The sequence below is a fragment of the Pelecanus crispus genome, chromosome 3 (assembly GCF_030463565.1).
Source record: "Pelecanus crispus isolate bPelCri1 chromosome 3, bPelCri1.pri, whole genome shotgun sequence".
NCBI classification, from domain to species: domain Eukaryota; kingdom Metazoa; phylum Chordata; class Aves; order Pelecaniformes; family Pelecanidae; genus Pelecanus; species Pelecanus crispus.
This window is the reverse complement of record NC_134645.1, coordinates 30,919,191-30,937,058: the sequence shown is the minus strand read 5'-3', so window position 1 is coordinate 30,937,058 and position 17,868 is coordinate 30,919,191. Positions and strand designations below refer to the sequence as shown.

The 17,868-nt window shown below is 48.3% G+C and overlaps 1 protein-coding gene across 1 annotated transcript in view; it reads left to right on the top strand.

Annotated features, from left to right (window-relative positions):
• COQ8A (coenzyme Q8A) overlaps nt 1-17,606 on the top strand; it is a 34,199-nt gene extending 16,593 nt beyond the window's left edge. Inside the window, exons 5-14 of the mRNA XM_009485432.2 lie at nt 4,228-4,350; nt 8,423-8,508; nt 9,634-9,774; nt 10,489-10,570; nt 11,982-12,075; nt 12,953-13,094; nt 15,004-15,111; nt 15,885-15,950; nt 16,732-16,818; nt 17,313-17,606. Coding sequence (XP_009483707.1) covers nt 4,228-4,350; nt 8,423-8,508; nt 9,634-9,774; nt 10,489-10,570; nt 11,982-12,075; nt 12,953-13,094; nt 15,004-15,111; nt 15,885-15,950; nt 16,732-16,818; nt 17,313-17,606 — 1,223 coding nt within the window. The remainder of the gene's footprint in view (nt 1-4,227; nt 4,351-8,422; nt 8,509-9,633; nt 9,775-10,488; nt 10,571-11,981; nt 12,076-12,952; nt 13,095-15,003; nt 15,112-15,884; nt 15,951-16,731; nt 16,819-17,312) is intronic.
• The last annotated feature ends 262 nt before the right edge of the window (nt 17,607-17,868 follow it).

Sequence of the window (17,868 nt, the reverse complement as noted above, 5' to 3'; positions counted from 1 at the left end):
TTTTCTTTCCATTGCTGTTATCAAATGGAGGAACCACAAATGCCTACTCTCCTGAATGTTCTCTAGCAATTGCGCTAATGCTGATCTGTCCTTTCCTGCTCAATTTCCCCATCCTTCTTCAGTAGCCACAGGGCCCTTCTTCTCTCTCTGTCCTGGATTATCTTTCTTTCCGTAAACAATTCACTTAAGGGATTTATCCTAGAAAAATGTCTGGTGCAAGAGTTTGTGAATTTCTCCCTTCTCCATCCAAGCCTGATGTCCTGGACGTAAATTCTTTCCACTGCCAAATTCCTGTGGGTAGGTACAGTTTGGTTTTGTTTGGTGTTTTTTGGTTCTTTTTTTTTTTCTAAGGGCTTGAGGGCCTAATGCTGCCCTCTTTAAGTTCTTTAAGTGGTTTGGTTCATCTTACTTTTTAAAAAAGAAGATGGATGTACTTGACTTCCAGTGGGAATTTTCTTGGTAGGCTGATGTAGCTAATTAAAAATAACCTCCTTGGTCACTGGTGACCTTGATGGCAGTCTCAGTATTTAGAGTGTGTATCTAAAGTGCAAGGCTGACACGGGGTGGGAATGGGAGGGTAGAATAAACTTCCAGGAAGAAAATAAAAGAGTAGCCAGATAAATAGCTGCCATTACTAGTAAAGACACTCTGGGTTCAAGGTCAACTTTGTAACTTATTAATGACCTGTACCAGCCGTTCTACTAGGCGCTGTGCAAATGCCAGACTGGGCAGAGTCCCAAAGGGCTGGCAGCTGGCCTAGGTTTGAATGTAGAGTTGTTTTCTTGTGTAAAGGAATATTGCAATCTCTGTGAGTTTTCAGTCCTAAGTGCTTAGGCGATGTTCTTGACTCTTCACTTTCCCCAGAGTTTGTGCATTGGATGGTCCTAAAACCAAATACACACACAGTCCAGTGGCTAGTTTTCCATTTGACAGTAGCAAAGGAAGTGGAAAAATCAGTGATACAGCTGTGAGATGCACACACATTTGGGAGGGTTCACTCTGATTCTGGATTTGGAAAGGAGAACATGGGTCAAGCACTCCTGAGAGCATCTGTCTGCTGCCTCTGCTGTAGAAGAGCTGATAGGCTCCAGGCACCATGGCTGCAGGAGCCTTCATTTCTGAAGTCTCCTTGTTGCCACAGCTTGCTTAGATGTGACTTCTCTTTGCCTTTTTTTCTTTCCCTGATGAAGTAGGTAAAAAAAAAAAGTTTATAATCTTAAGATGGGGAGAAAATGGCTTGTAGCATCGAAAGACCTTCAGTCTTTGAGAAAAATGTTAACTTACTGCAAGTTGGCATGCTTTTTCATGAACTTGTGCTGGGTTTTATCCCCACTTCCTTTCCACCTAGCCTTGGAAGCCTATGTCCGTTTTCTCTCTGTTTTTTCCTCTTCACTTGCCATTTGCATAATCCTGCTTTTGACTCTTGCTTTCAAGTCACCTTCTTGTTCATGCCCACTTTTTACCAAAGTACATAAACAAGCAACAGCTGATCACGTGGTGTTGGGCTGCCTGGTGATCAGGTAGTGCCCCTGTGGACTTGACTTCAATGAGAAGCACATCAGGAAAAGAGGATGGGGAGTGCCTGTGTTTGGCTCTTTCTCTGATAAGACTCTTCTAAAATTGTCAGGGTTCATTGGCTTTTGGAGGTGACTTTAATCATTAACTAACTCCTTTATCCTGCTGCAGACTCAAAGGAGGATGTTTGTGTGTGAAGGAAGGTAAGGCTTTGACTCTGTAGCTTCCCTAGCTTCTGTGTGTCTGTATGTCAGAGCTCATACAAGGGTTCATCTGCCTCATCATTGCTAAGGACACAGAATTTTCCTGATGGGACAGTTGAGAGCCAGAGCTCTGTTAGATGGCTCCAAGCCAGAGCCAGCTTTTCAAGTGGGCAAAGCCACATCCTTCTGCCCTAGGCAGCTCTACCTTTTCAGCCTCTCAGACTCATTACGTTCAGGATCCAGAGCAAAACCTGCTCTGAGGATTGCTCTGTGTGATGTAAATGGTGACTTCTGGGCCCCTCCTGCTTCTCTGCATCCTGCTCTCAAGAGCAGGATAGTTGTCCTGTGTACTTTCTCCTGGTGTCTTTATTCTTCTCTCCTTTTCATGCATATTCTTTGCTTGGGAGAGGGATTTGGACAGATGCAGTGCCATCGCTGCAGTCCCACATGCAGTGCTATCTTGCTGCTCTCCCACAAAACAGGCAGAGGAAAGGAGGGGCTGAAGGACAGGGGAAGGCAGTGCTTGGCATCCTCTGTGCACTGCCAGTGGAGAGTTCAGTGGCATCACTTCTCTAGGGAAAGCTACGTAAGCAAGGCAGCTACTTGCTGGGGCTGAAGGGTGTCTGTCAGATCAGTAACTTGCTTAGTGCCTCAAGAAGGTTGTACCAAGTTGTGCGAGCCGCCAAAGTTTAGACAGCAGCTACTTCAGTCTGACTCTTGGTTCTTTCTTCTGTCCCCTGGCCAGTTTGAGCTCCCTCTTCCTGAGAGCTAGCTGGAGATGGAGAGAATCTCTTGCTGCTGTAGGCACTACATGACACACCAGTAATTTCCGTCTGCGTGAGATCTTCAGGGCTGCTGCAGCTGCCATGCCTTTTTGGGCCCTGCTTGTTGTATATGTGGGCTTCTGTGGCTCTGTCCTTTGTTACCCTTTCCTCTGAAGTGATGAAAAAAAAAAATGTAGCTCCAAGATCAGCATACCAGCTGTGGGCCCTGCAGCCTGGCTGTAAGACCTAACCTTCCTCCTGCTTGGCTCTCCATCAGCAGGAGCTGAGCTGCAGCCCCGAGAGAAGTGGTTGGCGGGTGCCTGCCTGCCCCTTCTGTCCCTGCTCTACTGGGCATCGCCTGGAGAAGGAGTTTTGGGTTGCTTCTCCCAAAGGGACCACAAAATTGAGTCAGGGTGTCCTTCCCTCTCCCTTTTTAAAAAAAAAGGGGGGGGGGGGGGGAGGTGCTTCTTATGCCACATAAAAACCACATTGCATACGTGGGGCAGTGGCACTGGTGTGTAGATGGCTGCAATGATTACTTAGTGAGCCTGTCAGACAGCTTTACCCTTTCTGGGGAATGGGAATGTGTGTGTTTGAGTATGTGTATTTTGGGCCTTGTTCTGTGCAAGCTGATGCTTCCATGACTGCTGATGGCAGTAAGGACAGAAGGGTTTGGCCTCTTCCCTGCACAGCCTCTATGTGCAGTCAGAACAAGTGACTAACTCCATTGAGATGTTCTTCCATCTTAAAGGCAGCATCTTTCTCAGTAGCAAGCTGCCCATAAGAACGTGGTGAGGAACGCCATGTACGTGTGAGAATGTAAAAGGGAAAAAAATGGCAATCTTGACAATGGGAATTAATTTCCCTTCCAGCACAATTCTCCAAGAAGAGCACGGTATCACAGATGAGAGCTCCTGCTGGGCTTCCTCTGTGAGGACTGTCTCCAGCCTCCCTGGATTTGACTACCTTGATTAACCTCATCATAGATTTACAATCTGCTGCTTTTTCAACATGCTACATGCAGCCATGGTGTTTTGGGGTTACAGTGTTGGGAGAGTTTGTTTTGCCTGTGCATCAGGAGCCAGTAAGTTTCAGTTTGATTAGAAAAGAATGTTATTGGGGACTTGGAGATGTGAAAGTTGTCTGCTGTCTACAGATGCCTAGTGCACACTGTGGATGTGCAATTGTACAGCAATATGTGTTTATGTATGTTTTGGGCAAGAATTATTGGGCATGAGAAAGGAGGTGTAGTGCTGGTGTGAATCTCTGCTCCCACCTTAAGAAGTGCCAGCGCGTTCTCAGTCTATCCCAGTGTGCTGTCAGAGCTTTTGACAATTCTTCCTTCCTGTGGTTCACCCCTGCTGCTCTTCTGAGGCTATGGCAATGCTGCAGCCTATGGTGTGGGACTTCGGAGACCTTTATGTGGTGTTTTAGGCTGAGCTAGCTGGCACAGTGAGTTCAAGCACCAACATCTGCCCAGGGTCCTGGACAGCTTGCATAGCCTCCATGGATGGCTGTGCTGCTGTGACTTGCTGCTGTTGGCCCTCAAGCCAGCAATGTCAAAGTCGGCACAAGACATGTCTGTCCAAGTGCAGTCCGTGCCCCTGGGTTGCAGTGAAGGCAGAGAGTCTAGTCCTAGTTTGATTTCTCTGGGGAAGGGCAAATTTGTTGAATGTGGACTAACACAATGGATTGAGCTCACTGAGGTAAGGGTGCTCTTCAATCCCTACACTTTCTCTCCTCAGGAAAGAAAGCGGTGATGGATTCCAGCCCGTTCCTGTCAGAGGCCAATGCAGAAAGAATTGTGAGAACCTTGTGCAAGGTCCGAGGAGCGGCACTGAAGCTGGGGCAGATGTTAAGCATTCAGGGTAAGTGGTAGCATAAGTCCTCAGCTATCCTCCTTAGCAGTGCTGCCAGGTGGGGCAGTTGATTTCTTGTGATACATGGTCAGCTGTCTGGAATCAGTGTCAAGTGAATGTGGAGAAACTGGACAAGTGGCTTTCTCATGTGAGAGCAGTGATGGAGATACATTTGATTCAGTTTGGTCTAATCCAGTATGAAATAACTGTGTGTGCACTATATACCATCACTTTCCCAATGCCCCTGCTGTCAGGGACACAAGTGAAATTGGTTGAAAATAAGGTGATGCTCTCTCTGAATTTTAATGCCTATGTTAAAAGCAATTGTTGAGAAGCAGAGCTATATCATGTTCTGTACACAAGTGTCCTGCTAGAAAGGAGGAGGACGATAACAAGAATGTGATCCTGTTCTTTGTTCACCAAAAGTGGTCAAGGTTATATCCACAGCCCTCTCCCCTTACAGCATATTTATGGTTTATATGCCTTGTTGGCATTGAAGCTTTGCTGGAAAGGCCAGTACAGCTGATAAGATTATCAGGTATAAAACACTTGTTTTCATCTTGAGGAGACTTCAAACTGGTACTTACTCCATTGGGCTCTGAAGTCGGTGATCACAGATGAAGGCATGAGTGACATCAGTGTCTGCACTCAACTGTTAGGTTACTCCTGGAAGATAGCAGGTGTGCTGAATTCAAACCTTATCTGGACTTGTCCACTTTGCCTTCCTGCCCAACTTGATAGGGAAGGAAAGAACCAGCCAAAAATAGCTGTTACGCTTGTCTGGAAATAGCTTTCAAGATGTCACTGAAACAGAGTCAGTGTCTGAGTGTTTGAAGTACTTGGCTTGCTTGGCTGGTGCTTCTACTTGAATTTTTGTAGGTGTTGACTGATGAGGCTGGATCTAGTATTGTATTAAATAATTTGGGCTAGTCGATAAAGCAAGACCAGCTCCCTGTTCCACAGAGTCCTGATTGTGGTACTTCATTGTTCTTCATTTGCTAATTGCTTGTTTTAGGTGCGTGCCAGGCCGATGGCAACATTAACAAAGCTAGGTGGGAGGCAGCAGCTGCTATGTCATGGCCTGCCACCACATGCTGTTTTCTCACCCTGTAGAAACTGCCAGGTGCCACTGACTGGTGGTTCACAGTGCAGGTCCAGAAGGAACTCTTGTGCTCCTGGCTTTCTGTGGCCAGTGCCTCTGGTATGTGGGGCGAGTGATCCATGTCTGGAAATCAGCTCTGAAGTGAACTTGTCTATTGTAGGTTGGGATTAATTTAAAATTCTTAAGACACCACTGAGTTGGACCTGACGCATGTCCAGAGCCTGGTCACAGCTGCCCAATGCTTGGATGTGAGTGAAGACGCAATAGCTGTGAAAGGCCAGCTCTGAGGAGCAGAAGTGCTCTGGATTTTTGTCACTTGTGTGCCGTCTCCTAATGTTACTGAGCTCTGGCAGGAGTGTCAAACACTTGCCAATTGACTTCATTTGGGTGTCAGGAACATACATACCTTTAACAACCTCAGTGGAGATGCCCAGCCCTCATTTGACTCTTGTGATGAGAGGGTGGAATGCCGCAGTGCCTGGCGAGAACATAGGTAACCTTGCTGAGGGACAGCTGTGGTGAAATAGGTTAGACACTTCCAACAGTGTGGAGTATCTGGTTCTTGGGCTGGCTGTTGGACAGGAGGGCTTCACATGGTTCCTGCCACTTCATGGGCTTCTCTGTGGTCTGGCGAGTTTGAATTGGCTTCTTCTATTAACAGGGGCATGTGCTAATGGAGCACAGGGGCTCTATGTTGTCCAGGTGCAGCCGAGCACCTGTGAGCTAAACCACCCAGAAACTACAAAGCAGTGTCCTTAAAAACCCTGATGTCTGCTGCTGGGAGTCAGATTTGCTAGGGACCCACATCCCTGCAGGTCATGCGCAAAAAGGATGCCAAGGGCCCATCCCACGTTGTGGTGCGTGTGCTCTGGAAGATGTTGGCAAGGCAGCTGCGTTTGCCAGTTGAGAGTGCCCTGCCTTGACTTCTGCTTCGTGTTTCGTTCTGCTAAGGCCTCATCAGTTCACCACAAAGACGTAAAACCTTGTTCATCAGCATGTTGTAAGCCTCGTTTTGTTGCCTCTGCAGCATGACTGATTTTTAACGTTGCTGCTGAGTTTCTGTACAGTCAGTCTGGACTTGCAGGTTTCTTGGCTATTTGGCATTGTGCTAATGAACAAAGGAGCGGTGGTCAAGCAGCCCCAGTTAAGAATGCCCTCTCAGACTAAAGGCTGAAATACCTTGTGAGTTTTTTGGATGTCAGCAATAAGCAAAATAACAGAAGTTGATCCTAAATGCCTGTGGCAGACCCTGATACGTTGACACAAGCAGCTTCTAGGAGCAGGAGTCACTTTTGGTGAGGTCTGTTCTCTTTCTGCACAGTCGTCCTAGGAGGTGGTGCAGGTTATCATGTTACAGCATGATGGGTAATACTTTCACATATCCCTGAGAATAGTTTTTATAATGTTCAGAGGCTTGGCAGTGATACACCATTGTTGATAGAGCAGAATTTTCTTTCAGTGTTTGGAATGTGCATGAAAATGCAATGTCTAGCCTTCTTGCAGGGTTATAATGTCACAACACGAGTTTTTACTCACTGTTCCTGCAAAGCCTGTTAATCTGACTTGCAGCGACAGAATGGGAGCTCCTCTTAAAAACTCCTGTTGATTCCACAGTGGGGTTTTGTTAGTACTTTTAAATGCTGCTTATGGCTTCGGTGGGAATCTCTAAACAACACTGAGTGTTAATGTCATGTCTCTGAATTTTTCTTGCCATTCCTTTCCACCCTTCTTCCCAGGACAGTGCTCTTAAGGTAGCTGTTTGTTTCTTGTTTCCTGGGATAGACTTACGGTTGTACATGCATTTGTAAATGCAGAGGAATGATAGATTTTTATTTGGATGTCACATGTGCAGGGTGAGTTCTCAAGGTTAAGGCTGGTAGCTTGGACTTTTTTCCAGTGTTGGGAGAGCAGCAGATAAATCTAATTCCTCCATAAACCTTTATGAAATGAAAAGTTTGCCAGAACTGGTGGTTTTTCTCTGGGTTGTTATAGAAGCCTTTGCTCAAAGGAGAGAACTAATCTTTTAAGATGTCTCTACCCCTCCTCTTTTTTATGAGCGTAAATATTTGCTTGCTAAATCCTTCTGACTTGTAAAATAACTTACTTATGGCTCAGCTGTGTTTTCTTCTGCCCACTTGTAGTTGCTTTGCATCTGAGTAGTTGTTTACAGTAGCAGATGCTGAATCTTGATTCCTCTGAGTTCAGTACTTGCGTAAGTGGTGTTTTACCATTGCACAGCTTTCTAGAGAAGCTGCTGCCCCTTAGACTGGATTGAACCATGCTATGAACCTGTGAGTGCTGGGATGACTCTCTAGAGGGTTCCTTCTGTGACCTCTGTTCCCATGACACAGTGGCCTCTTCTAGACCTGAATGCTGTACTGCTCTCAGCAAGAAGACGCGCTGGCAGATGACAGAGGCTTGTGCAGAGCACTCTGCTCTTAGGTTTGTGCAGCCTGCCATCACACCAAAAGCCTCTGTGCTGGGCGGCGCTGCCCGCTGCTCTTGGCAGTGCTGCTGGACAAAGCCAGGGAGCACTATAACAACTGATGCTTAATTCCAAAGTATAAAAAGTTTCTCAGCGTGCTTTCTAGCATATTCATACTTTATCTTTCCCTTGGTAATTGGGAGGGGGTGCACAGAAACTTCTTCCTGCTCCAGTACAGGGTAGCTTAAGAGATGTTTGGGTAACATGCAGCTTTTTTGCAAAACTGAAAAGGAAGGAGTAGCTTTTTTTCTTTATTTTGCTACTTGTGCACAGGACTTCTGTTTGGCTCATTTCTAAAGATGTGATGCCTCAGGTGCCACTTCTGGGTATGGAGAGTTTCTGAACTAGAATTATTTCCAAAACCTTCACTGGGGTGTGCTTGGGGGCAGGATAACCTGGCTTGTCTGAAAGCAGGTGCATGTTTCTTTGTGTGCTGAAGAACACCTGGAGAATGCAGTGCCTGCACTGACTGCCGTGTGCTTTTCTCTTGGCAGATGATGCCTTCATCAACCCTCATCTCCAGCGGATTTTTGAGCGTGTACGCCAGAGTGCTGACTTCATGCCAATAAAGCAAATGATGGTGAGAAATATTCTTTCCTCTGATTATCAGGGGAGGAGGGACGGTAACAGAATAAATCTCACCTGTGACATACCCCAGTAGGGGAGGTGGATGGGGATTTGTGAGAGTATTCTTTCAATACGTGTTGCTTTTTTCAATTTCAATTGACATTTTTTCAACTTTCAATCATGGGTAACATCTGATTCCTTATCTCAATTATATGCTGCCTTTTCTCTCCAAAACATTGAAGCTCAGCTCTAAACAGAGGGAAAAATGTGGGTTGTTTTTATATCCCAAGACTATGCTGATGGAACAGGATGTTGCATACAAATATGATTATAGGGTCTTGTTGAAGGTAGCCTCTTCTTCTGTTTCCTCTTTCTTGTCTGTCTCATGGATGTTAAGCCAGTGTCTAGAAGTGTCTATATTCTGTTTTAGAAACAGACTTACAAGCCTTAGTCTGATAGAAAGTTAACAGCAAATTTGTCCTTAATTTTTTTCGTTAAATCTAACCCACCATCAAGAAGAGCCAGAAAGAAGCAAACTAAGTTTGCTTTCTCCTGTGCACGTGTTCTCTCTTTGTTTCTACTTCCCTCTGTAAATTAAGATGTGAAGGATGATGCAAAAGGAATTGCCAGCACTACTTATCTTCTGAAAGACACTGAGCAGAGCCAGAACTTAAATATGGCAGTCTGGCAATGTAGCAAAAAAGCTGTTAAAGCAGGCTGTGATGTTTAATTATCAGTATTGCCTTAAAGAGAGTCACTCTTGCACGCCTGGATTGCTTCTGTTCAGCTTGGCAGCATGATGAAAGAGGAGAAATATCTAACTCCTTGCTCATTTTCTGGAAGAGGGGACTTTCGTATTGCTAAGGCAGTGGTGGTTGTGCTTGAGATCTTTGTCCTTTAGTCCAGAGCCTCACACAGATCTGATCAGCATCTGTTCAGTGCTGGGGGAGCGCTGCTGGATGGAGCGCTCCTCGCAATGGTGTGCGATGAGGAGGAAGGGAGGACAATCTAGAAAGCAGGGTATAGGTACTCAGAACTACTGTAGGCTGTGTGAGTCACCGTAGAGAAACATGATTTCCAGCAGTGAAAATCTTAAATCTTTGCTTCCCACAGCCTGATGTTTTCTTTTTATTTGTAGAAAACTCTGAACAATGACCTTGGCCCCAGCTGGAGGGATAAACTGGAGTCCTTTGAAGAACGCCCCTTTGCTGCTGCTTCAATTGGTCAGGTTCACCTGGCACGCTTGAAAAATGGGAAAGAAGTTGCCATGAAAATCCAGGTGGGCTTTACAGACCAACCTTGTCTCTTGTCTGTGCCCTCTAGAAGGGCAGGGGAACTGCGTAAGTGTGTTTACTGCTAGACAAATAAGAAACATTTTAATACAAGTTAAAATTTGGGTCCAGCAATGTCTTACCTAGTGCAAGCAGAAGGAAGGGACAGAAAAGGTTCTGCAGCTTGAGCCAGTCTCTGACTCCAGATGAGCGGGAGACGTCTCATACCGCTGCAGTGTGGAGATAATGGTGGTGAGGGACCGCTTGTACTTTTAGGGCTGTGTGTGCAGGTCCTGCCTGCTCCATAGGTCAGTCCCCTCTGGGATGTGCATGTGCCACATGATGCTTTCTGGCCACAGCCCAAAGGTTAAAGGAGTTTTAAGCGACAAGCAGGCACTGACTGTTGAGCAGTGACAGTCTGATGATGCAGGAGGGTGTTCACCCACTCACACTAAAGCTGGTGGCAACTTCAAGCAGGTATTTGTAACAAAATTGAATTCTGGAGCTGAAACACCTTGCACAACACAGTTTATAATCCAAAGGAGTGAGATCCCTTGCTGACTGAGAAGGGTCCAAGGCAAAGTATGCCCTGGTTCATTGCCAGACTGTAGGTGGCTGTGTTGTGGGGGTCAGCAGATGTTGAGCTGGAAGGCGTTTTGATCTTACTCTCTGCAACTGGGTCATCTAGTCTCAACACTGCCCTCTCCCATTCTGTCCTGCAGTACCCCGGCGTCGCCCAGAGCATCAACAGTGATGTTAACAACCTGATGACTGTCCTGAGCATGAGCAATATTCTCCCTGAAGGTAAAAAGCCAGAGACCCTTGGCAGGTCCTGTGTTCCTGCTGGCGCATGTTGAGTTCTGCCAACCACTTTCAAGAAGCATATTGCATACTTCTCTCCACAGACTGGAGGGACAAAACATCCTCAAGGAAACAGTGAAAAGGACTTAAGAATTGATAAGTCTGCCTGGGAGCAGATCTGCAGAAAGCAGGAGGGGTAGTGAATAAGGGCAGTGGGTGCAGGGCCAACCTGGGGAGCCATGCTCTGCTTCGCTCCCCCGCTACAGAGCTGCCACTGCCTTTGCTGGGCACGTGCCTGCTCCAGTGTCTACTCAGTGGGGTGGGAAGTGCGCCTGTGTTGTTTTTTCCTGGCCATGCATGTGCACGCACCTGCCAGAGTAATGCGTACTTGTCTCTGGGTACTCTTTATGGTGAAGGACCTATAGGAACTCTCAGCAAAGTATCAAGTGTCTGGGTATACTCACTTTCGATGGCTTTCATGAAGTGTGGGCAGTGTTCAGGTTAGGTAGTCTTGCTCTGTCCCTATTATTTTCTGGTACATTTGGCAGAACACATTCTTCTCCATGTTTTCTGTAGCTCTCCATCCCTGCCATTCTCTGTTCTTCCCAGTTGTTCTCTGTTCTTCCCAGTCAGAGTTGTGGAGAGGTGGAGAACTGTCAGACTTGGAGCTCGCTCAGTGTCCCAGCACATGGAGAACTCCCTTTTCCCACAGGGAATGCAGGACTTGCTACTCTTTTTTTCCAAATACCTGCCTCCAGCAGCTGTAAATTTTAGTGGGACTGTACAAATACTGCTTTAAAATCAGGTTGGGTGCTGAGAAAACCTGGGACTGTTCTCTGTGGTGGCTGGGCAGGTCCCCACAGAGGCTGTGGCAGTCCCAGCTGCATCTGGCTCAGGAAGTAGATCGGTTTTCCAGCTCCAAGACTGGAGAACTTGGCAACTCAGGCCCTGGCTATGTGCTGCTGCAGTTCACTCTTAGTCATGCTGACTGTTTCTGCCTAGCAGTGCCTGCTCCCAGCTGTAGGCAGGTATGGTTTGGAGCCTTTTTGGTTTTGCCCAGGCTAGTGTTTGGGTGCTTCTACTCCTTGGTGTGTGTCTCTGTACAGCTGTGCCAATGCTAGGAACAGACAGCTTGGGCTGTGGGATGGGAGCTGGGGGAGGATGGAGCCCTGCCGTACAAGAACGGTGTGGATGTACCTTGCCTTAGGAGCAGCTGAGTAGCCTTGGCCTGGGATTACCTGCAGATCCTGTATATAGTTGGAAATATGCTTTGGCTTTCTGGGCCCTCTTGTACTCTTCAGCTCAGATATCCTGGCTGGATAGCAGGTTGCTCCTCAGCTGCAGCTCTGGAAAGCTTAGCCTGAGGGGCTCCTTTTTTCTAAGCCTGCTCTCTTCTCTGCTGTTTGACTTTCAGGTTTGTTCCCTGAGCATTTGATTGAAGTACTGAGCAGAGAGCTGGCCCTGGAGTGTGACTACCAGAGAGAAGCTGCCTGCGCAAGGAAGTTCCAGTATGTTCACACCATTGCCTTCAACCCCTCCTGTCTCTGTATGTGTGTGTGAAATGCAGGAGAGGTTGCTTGACGTCAGGGGCAGTGGGGAGATGAATGCTGTGTCGTGGGATGTAGCACAGGGGAAGGGTGTGTGTTTGTGGCCTGAGCTGTCCCCTAGAATTACCCCCTTGACTCAGCCAGGAGTATTTTCAGTCAGCTGAAATGTGATAGCATATCCTCTCTCCTTCAGCGTGAGCCTGTCTGTTTTACCATATGTGAAGGTACTGCAGTAACTCTTGAGGCCAGGCTGCAGTGCTGTTCTGTGTACTCTTCTGTTAGCCTATTGTAAGCATCTCCCATCCTTTAGTCCAGGAGGTTTTTCAGTTCAGCTCTCTTACAGCAATTAACACCACCAGCACTGCTGGCTCCCTTGGCTTGCTGGAGCAGTGGGGTCCAGATTGTTTTTACATGAAGGCTGGATGAGGGGGAGCTGCCAGAGGTTGGATGCTCCTCCTGTCCCTCTGCAGAACTCCCCCTGTGGCATTGTTCCCCTTGGAAAAGGCCTGTTCCTTCCACATGTATAGTCTGGCCCTGAAGCGAAGTGGGGTGAGCAGAAGAGCCCAGTGCCCCTTGAGGTACCAGCCTGGAGCCCTCCTAATATCACTGCTCTGGCAGGAGATGTGACCTCAGGAGCTGGCAGCAGCTGTAAGTCACTGGTGTGGTTTCTGGTGACTTGATCCCTACTGTAGCTGCTGAGGAAAACGTCTCCTGGCAGCCTCAGCCAGGGTGTGGGGAGAGGCTGTGTGAAGGGACTGTGCGCTGCGCGAGGAGTTGCGGAGCGGCCCGGCTGCTCTCAGGGCTCCTAACCTTTTCCTCTCCTTTCTCTAACCCCTAGGGAGCTGCTGAAAGACCACCCCTTCTTTTATGTCCCAAGAGTAGTGGATGAGCTGTGCAGCAAGCATGTTCTGACCACAGAGCTGGTGTCTGGCTTCCCCTTGGATCAAGCTGTAGGGCTCAGCCAGGAGATTCGAAATGAGGTACTGTGGGGTGGTGTTCCTTCTCCCCTCGCTCAGAGCACCGTGCTCGGCCTGCCTGGTGCCTGGTAGACCAGGGGATGCTTTGTGGAAGGGCAAGCGCTGAGCAGTGCAAAGCAGGGCTGGAGTTGGGGACTGTCTGGAGCCTCTCAGAAGATTTCTGTGTAGGGAATTTGGCAGTGATGTTGGAGTCTCCTCAGGCTGGTCTAGGCCTTGCAGGTGCCAGCATTCAGCAGGGAGGGGTTGGAGGGGTGAATGGCAAGGGTGGCTGAAGGGGAGGTAGCCTAGCTGGGTAACTCCTAGGTGCCCTGCTTCTCTCTCAGATGACCTTAAGATTGGGAGGGATTGTCAGTTAGGGGAGAGGGATCTTGTTTTGCAGCTGCTCTTTTGGGCAGGAGTGCAGAACCATCTCCTGCCCTTGTGCAAGTGTTTGGGTGTCATCTCCTCCTGTGGAACTGACCTGTGCTGCACAGGGCTGCTGGAAAAGTACCTCTCGGTAAACAGGAGGGGGGATGTGGGGATGGGTAGGCGGTGGTGCTGAATATAGCAAGGGATTGGAGTGCTGTGGTGGGACAAGCAGCTGCTCTAGAAGCAGAAATAACTGTCCTGGTATTTGGATTTTTTTTTTTATTGGTGTGAGCTGTCAGCTGTTAGCAGGTCACTGGGGAAGAGGGCAGAGTATGTTCCTCTAGATAAACAGATCTCAGCACCATACTGGACTTGAAGCTATGCCAGAGCTGGCTGCCTGTGACCCCTGAGCTGTCTGTTCTTAGGGCTTGTCCCCTCTGATGGGCTGCTGTATCATCAGGGCTGCTTTTAAATGGCTGTGAGGTGGGGTGTTGCTGCAGGAGCAGCTCTTCTTTCCTATAAGCGACTGGCCTGGCTGACCCACAGCCTTGTGACCCAAATGGCAGTGTCCCGTAGCAGGGTCTGGCTCACATTTGATGTTCTCCTCCCTCCCGCTTGGATATGACGTTTCACTCAGCTTTGCAGAAGCTGAAGAGGAGCAGAATGGGGCTGGCAGTTCTTCTGCTGAACAAGCTCCAGCTTAAATATCCTCACAGAAGAGCTCTGCTGTAGTACGTAATTTAGCAATGGGCTCTTCAGGGACTGCTACTCTTGCTTCCCGCCATGCCTGTCAGTCCCAAGTGTGGGTCTGCTGCTCTTCCCTCAAGGTGGGTCAGTGCTGAGCCCAGCAGAAGACTTGGTTGAGGAGTACATGGTGGGTGTATCTAGTGAAGACCCCTTTCAGTAATGGTTGGGACCTAGCTCTGTGTGTTGTTCAGCAGCTTTGCAGGAAGAGACTCTCTCCTTTTTAGCTTCTTTGGGTCTTTAACTTAAAATGCCCTGGAACCGCATCTCGTTTCCCCTGAGCTGCATTGGCTTTGTGTTGGACGGGGTCCCACAGGACTTTCCACCAGGTTAGGCTGTAATGCCTTACTGGCCTCCCCCACCTCTGCTTCCAGATCCCTCTTCGCACTGTGAAGATCTTCCTTTGCTCTCAAAGCAACAACCAAGTGCGTAGTCAAAGCTGGGAAGGTAAAAGGCAGGACCAGGACACGAGTTAACACGTGCAGTTGGACGACTCCTGGAGCCTGCTGTTCTCTGCTGCCAGACAGAGGGTAGCAGCCTCTCTGGAGGCACATCCAGGGGCTGATATCAACTGCAGCTCAGGCTGATGTAAAACTTGCATGGCATCTGTGCTATCTGCTGAGGATGTCCCATGGCAGGTGTGGGCTGGGAGTTGCTGAGAGGCTCTCTCTCACCTCTTCAGGGGTTTTACAGTATGGAGCAGATAGTTCCTGCCAGTGTGGTGATGTGTTCCCTGTTTGCTGATGCCTGCTGTAAATTACATGCGTACGTAGGGCTTGCTGCCCTCCTGATTTGCTGCTTTCTCTCCTTGCTTTTCAAGATCTGTCACAACATCCTGGTTCTGTGTCTGCGGGAGCTATTTGAGTTCAGGTACATGCAGACTGACCCAAACTGGTCAAACTTCTTCTATGACCCACAGTTGCACAAGGTAAGCCCAAGCAGCTGCTGTTCTGCCTGTACAAGAGCTGGGTTTTACCAGCTTTTGATCCTTCCCCACTCCCAGAATTTAGCGAGCCCTTACTCGCATTCTCCAATTCCTGTCCTTGAGCCCTGGGCAGGTAGGACAGCTGAAACCTGTCCCTTGCCACTTGTCCTCACTTGGTCTGGGTGGGAGAGCAGGGCTCCTGTAACCGTGGCTGGCTGCCTGTCTTTGGCCTTAGATCCAGTCACAGCTACTTCCTTAGCCTCAGGGTCTGTTTTGAAGCTGGGCAGGGGGAAGTTGCAGCTGGCAGTGCTGTACCAGGGCACTCCTGAGCCAAGGACTCTTTAGTTGAACGCTCTTGGCTTGTGCTGTGCTGAATATAAGGGTGCCTGGGGAAGCAATTGCAGATGTCCTGCTTGTTGGTTTGGCTGCTTGATTGTGCCCTGGAGGTCAGATGGAATTGCTTGTTCATCCCTGAGGTCCATGTTGGAAAGTGCTGGGAAAAGGCTCTGTGCTGCTCTGTCCCCATGCAGAAAGGCTAAGTGGTGTTAACAGCTGAGCAGGTGTGAGAGTGTGAGCATAGGCCATACCTCCTCTGCCATGTACTGGTGCAAATGTTTGTGCTGCGGTCGGGAAATAAAGGAGTTAGGGGGAAGCTGAGCTGCAGTGGAAAGGCTCTCCAGCCAGCTGAGCTTCCTGAAGCCATCAGGAGTCTTCTTAAGGTCTGGCTGTACTTGAGTGGTTGACACTGTAATACAGATGAGTTTGTCCATTTCCAGGTGGCCCTGCTGGACTTTGGAGCAACACGAGGGTTTGATGAGAAGTTCACAGATGTCTACATAGAGGTGAGGACTTGCACTGTGTCCTAGAGTGCTGCACTGGGGGTCTTGGAGTATTTGCAAAATTCTGCTTATCTATTAGCTGTACCACTTTGTACTTGAATCCACTCTGGGTGTGGAGGGAAGCAGGGCTGGCGGCAGGAGAGAGATATCTGTTCCTGTTTCATCCCTTACCATAGCCTTCTGCGTGTCTGCTGCAAGCCTTTGGCTATCTGAGTTTGGATGTTTAAGTTGCATGACAAAGGTGGAGAACTGTAGTGTTGCTTACTGGGAGACTCGGGCAACAAAGGATATCAGAGCACTTGGAATTCAATGACTTTTATATGAGGGTATGCAGGAATTGCTTGTCCTGGTCACTGTCTCTTCCTGTAATTTCTAGCTTGCTTACAGACTTATAAATTTATGTGAAGTCACATGTGCCTCCTTGGTGATCACCATGTTCTGCATTTGATAAATTGAGCTGCAGGAACCAGCAGATGTCACCTAAAGCTTCTCACAGTTGGCTTTACTGTTTTGTTGGGGGAGGGGCTGATTGATTTGTGAAGCTTTTTTTACATTCTCTGGGCTGTGCGTAGCCCTGCCAGGAAGAGCTTTGGAGAGCCAGCAGCTGTACCTTTTTGCCAGTAGCTCCTAAAACCGGCCAACATGCAGACCCCTGAAGATGAATGAGGGCAGAAGCAAGGGAGCGAGTGGGCAGCATGTGTCCCTGTAGCCTACGCAGTAGTCCTGTGCTCAAAACATTTTTCAGTCATCGCCTAGCTCTCCTGAAAGTGTTCCTCCCATTCAGGTAATCAAGGCAGCTGCTGACATGGACAGAGAGAGAGTACTGAAGAAGTCCATTGAAATGAAATTCCTCACTGGCTACGAAGTCAAGGTATGGAGCAGAAAGAAGGGTCTGCTTTTAGTGGTGGCTAGTGATAAGTTTGTGTGTCTGTGGACTTCCCCAGATTTTTTGATGTGGTACAAGCCAATGTCAGTCTGAAAGCCCTGTTGATAAGGATGAGGGAGGTGGGCAAAAAAGGTTTTGGCTTTTGTTCTCTCACTTCCTTTTGGGAGCGGGAGCGGTACTGATGATACAGCTAGCCCCAAAACCCCTGTCCTTTCTTCTCTCCCCCAGCAAGACCCTGCAGGTGGTGATGACTGCTGAAATTTCACGACTGGGCAAATGGTCTTCTGGAAGGTTTAGTTGCTTGAAACTGTATTAACCAAATGTTCATCAGTCTTGCTGGGGGCTGGAGGTTACCTTTGTTGCGGGTATAGCTAGGTATTTCTCCTGAGCTGCTGCTGTTCGCGCTAGCATTTCTCCTTTTCCTCCCTGGTGGTTGAAATGGCTAGCAATGTTATTTATGCCTCTTTCCTTTTGGGCAGGAAATGGAAGATGCCCACTTAAATGCTGTCCTCATCCTGGGAGAGGCTTTTGCATCTGAGGAGCCTTTCGATTTTGGCAACCAAAGCACCACTGAAAAGATCCATACTTTAATCCCAGTCATGCTGAAGCATCGTCTTGTCCCTCCGCCAGAGGAGACCTACTCTCTTCATCGGAAGATGGGGGGTTCTTTCCTTATCTGCACCAAACTGAAGGCCAAAATTCCCTGCAAAAACATGTTCCAAGAGGCGTATAGCAAATATTGGAGCAGTAGGGGCAAAAAGCCAGAGGAGTAGTAAGAACGAACTAAGATGCCTTGTTCTGAGGGCACAGTTCATCTGAGCCTTGCAGAGAGCGTTCTAGCCTCACATGCGTTGCACCCCAGCTCTCCATCCTCTTGAGATGCAGCAGCCTGTGCCCTGGAAGCCAAGTGTGCGTTTCACAAGGACAAAGCTGTTCTTTCGTGCTGCGTCTGTCCTATGCTGACTGCCAGTACAATCTGCAGCTTGCAGGAAACTTATCTTCTTGAGCACTTCTGTATTGTTTCAAGGCACCAGC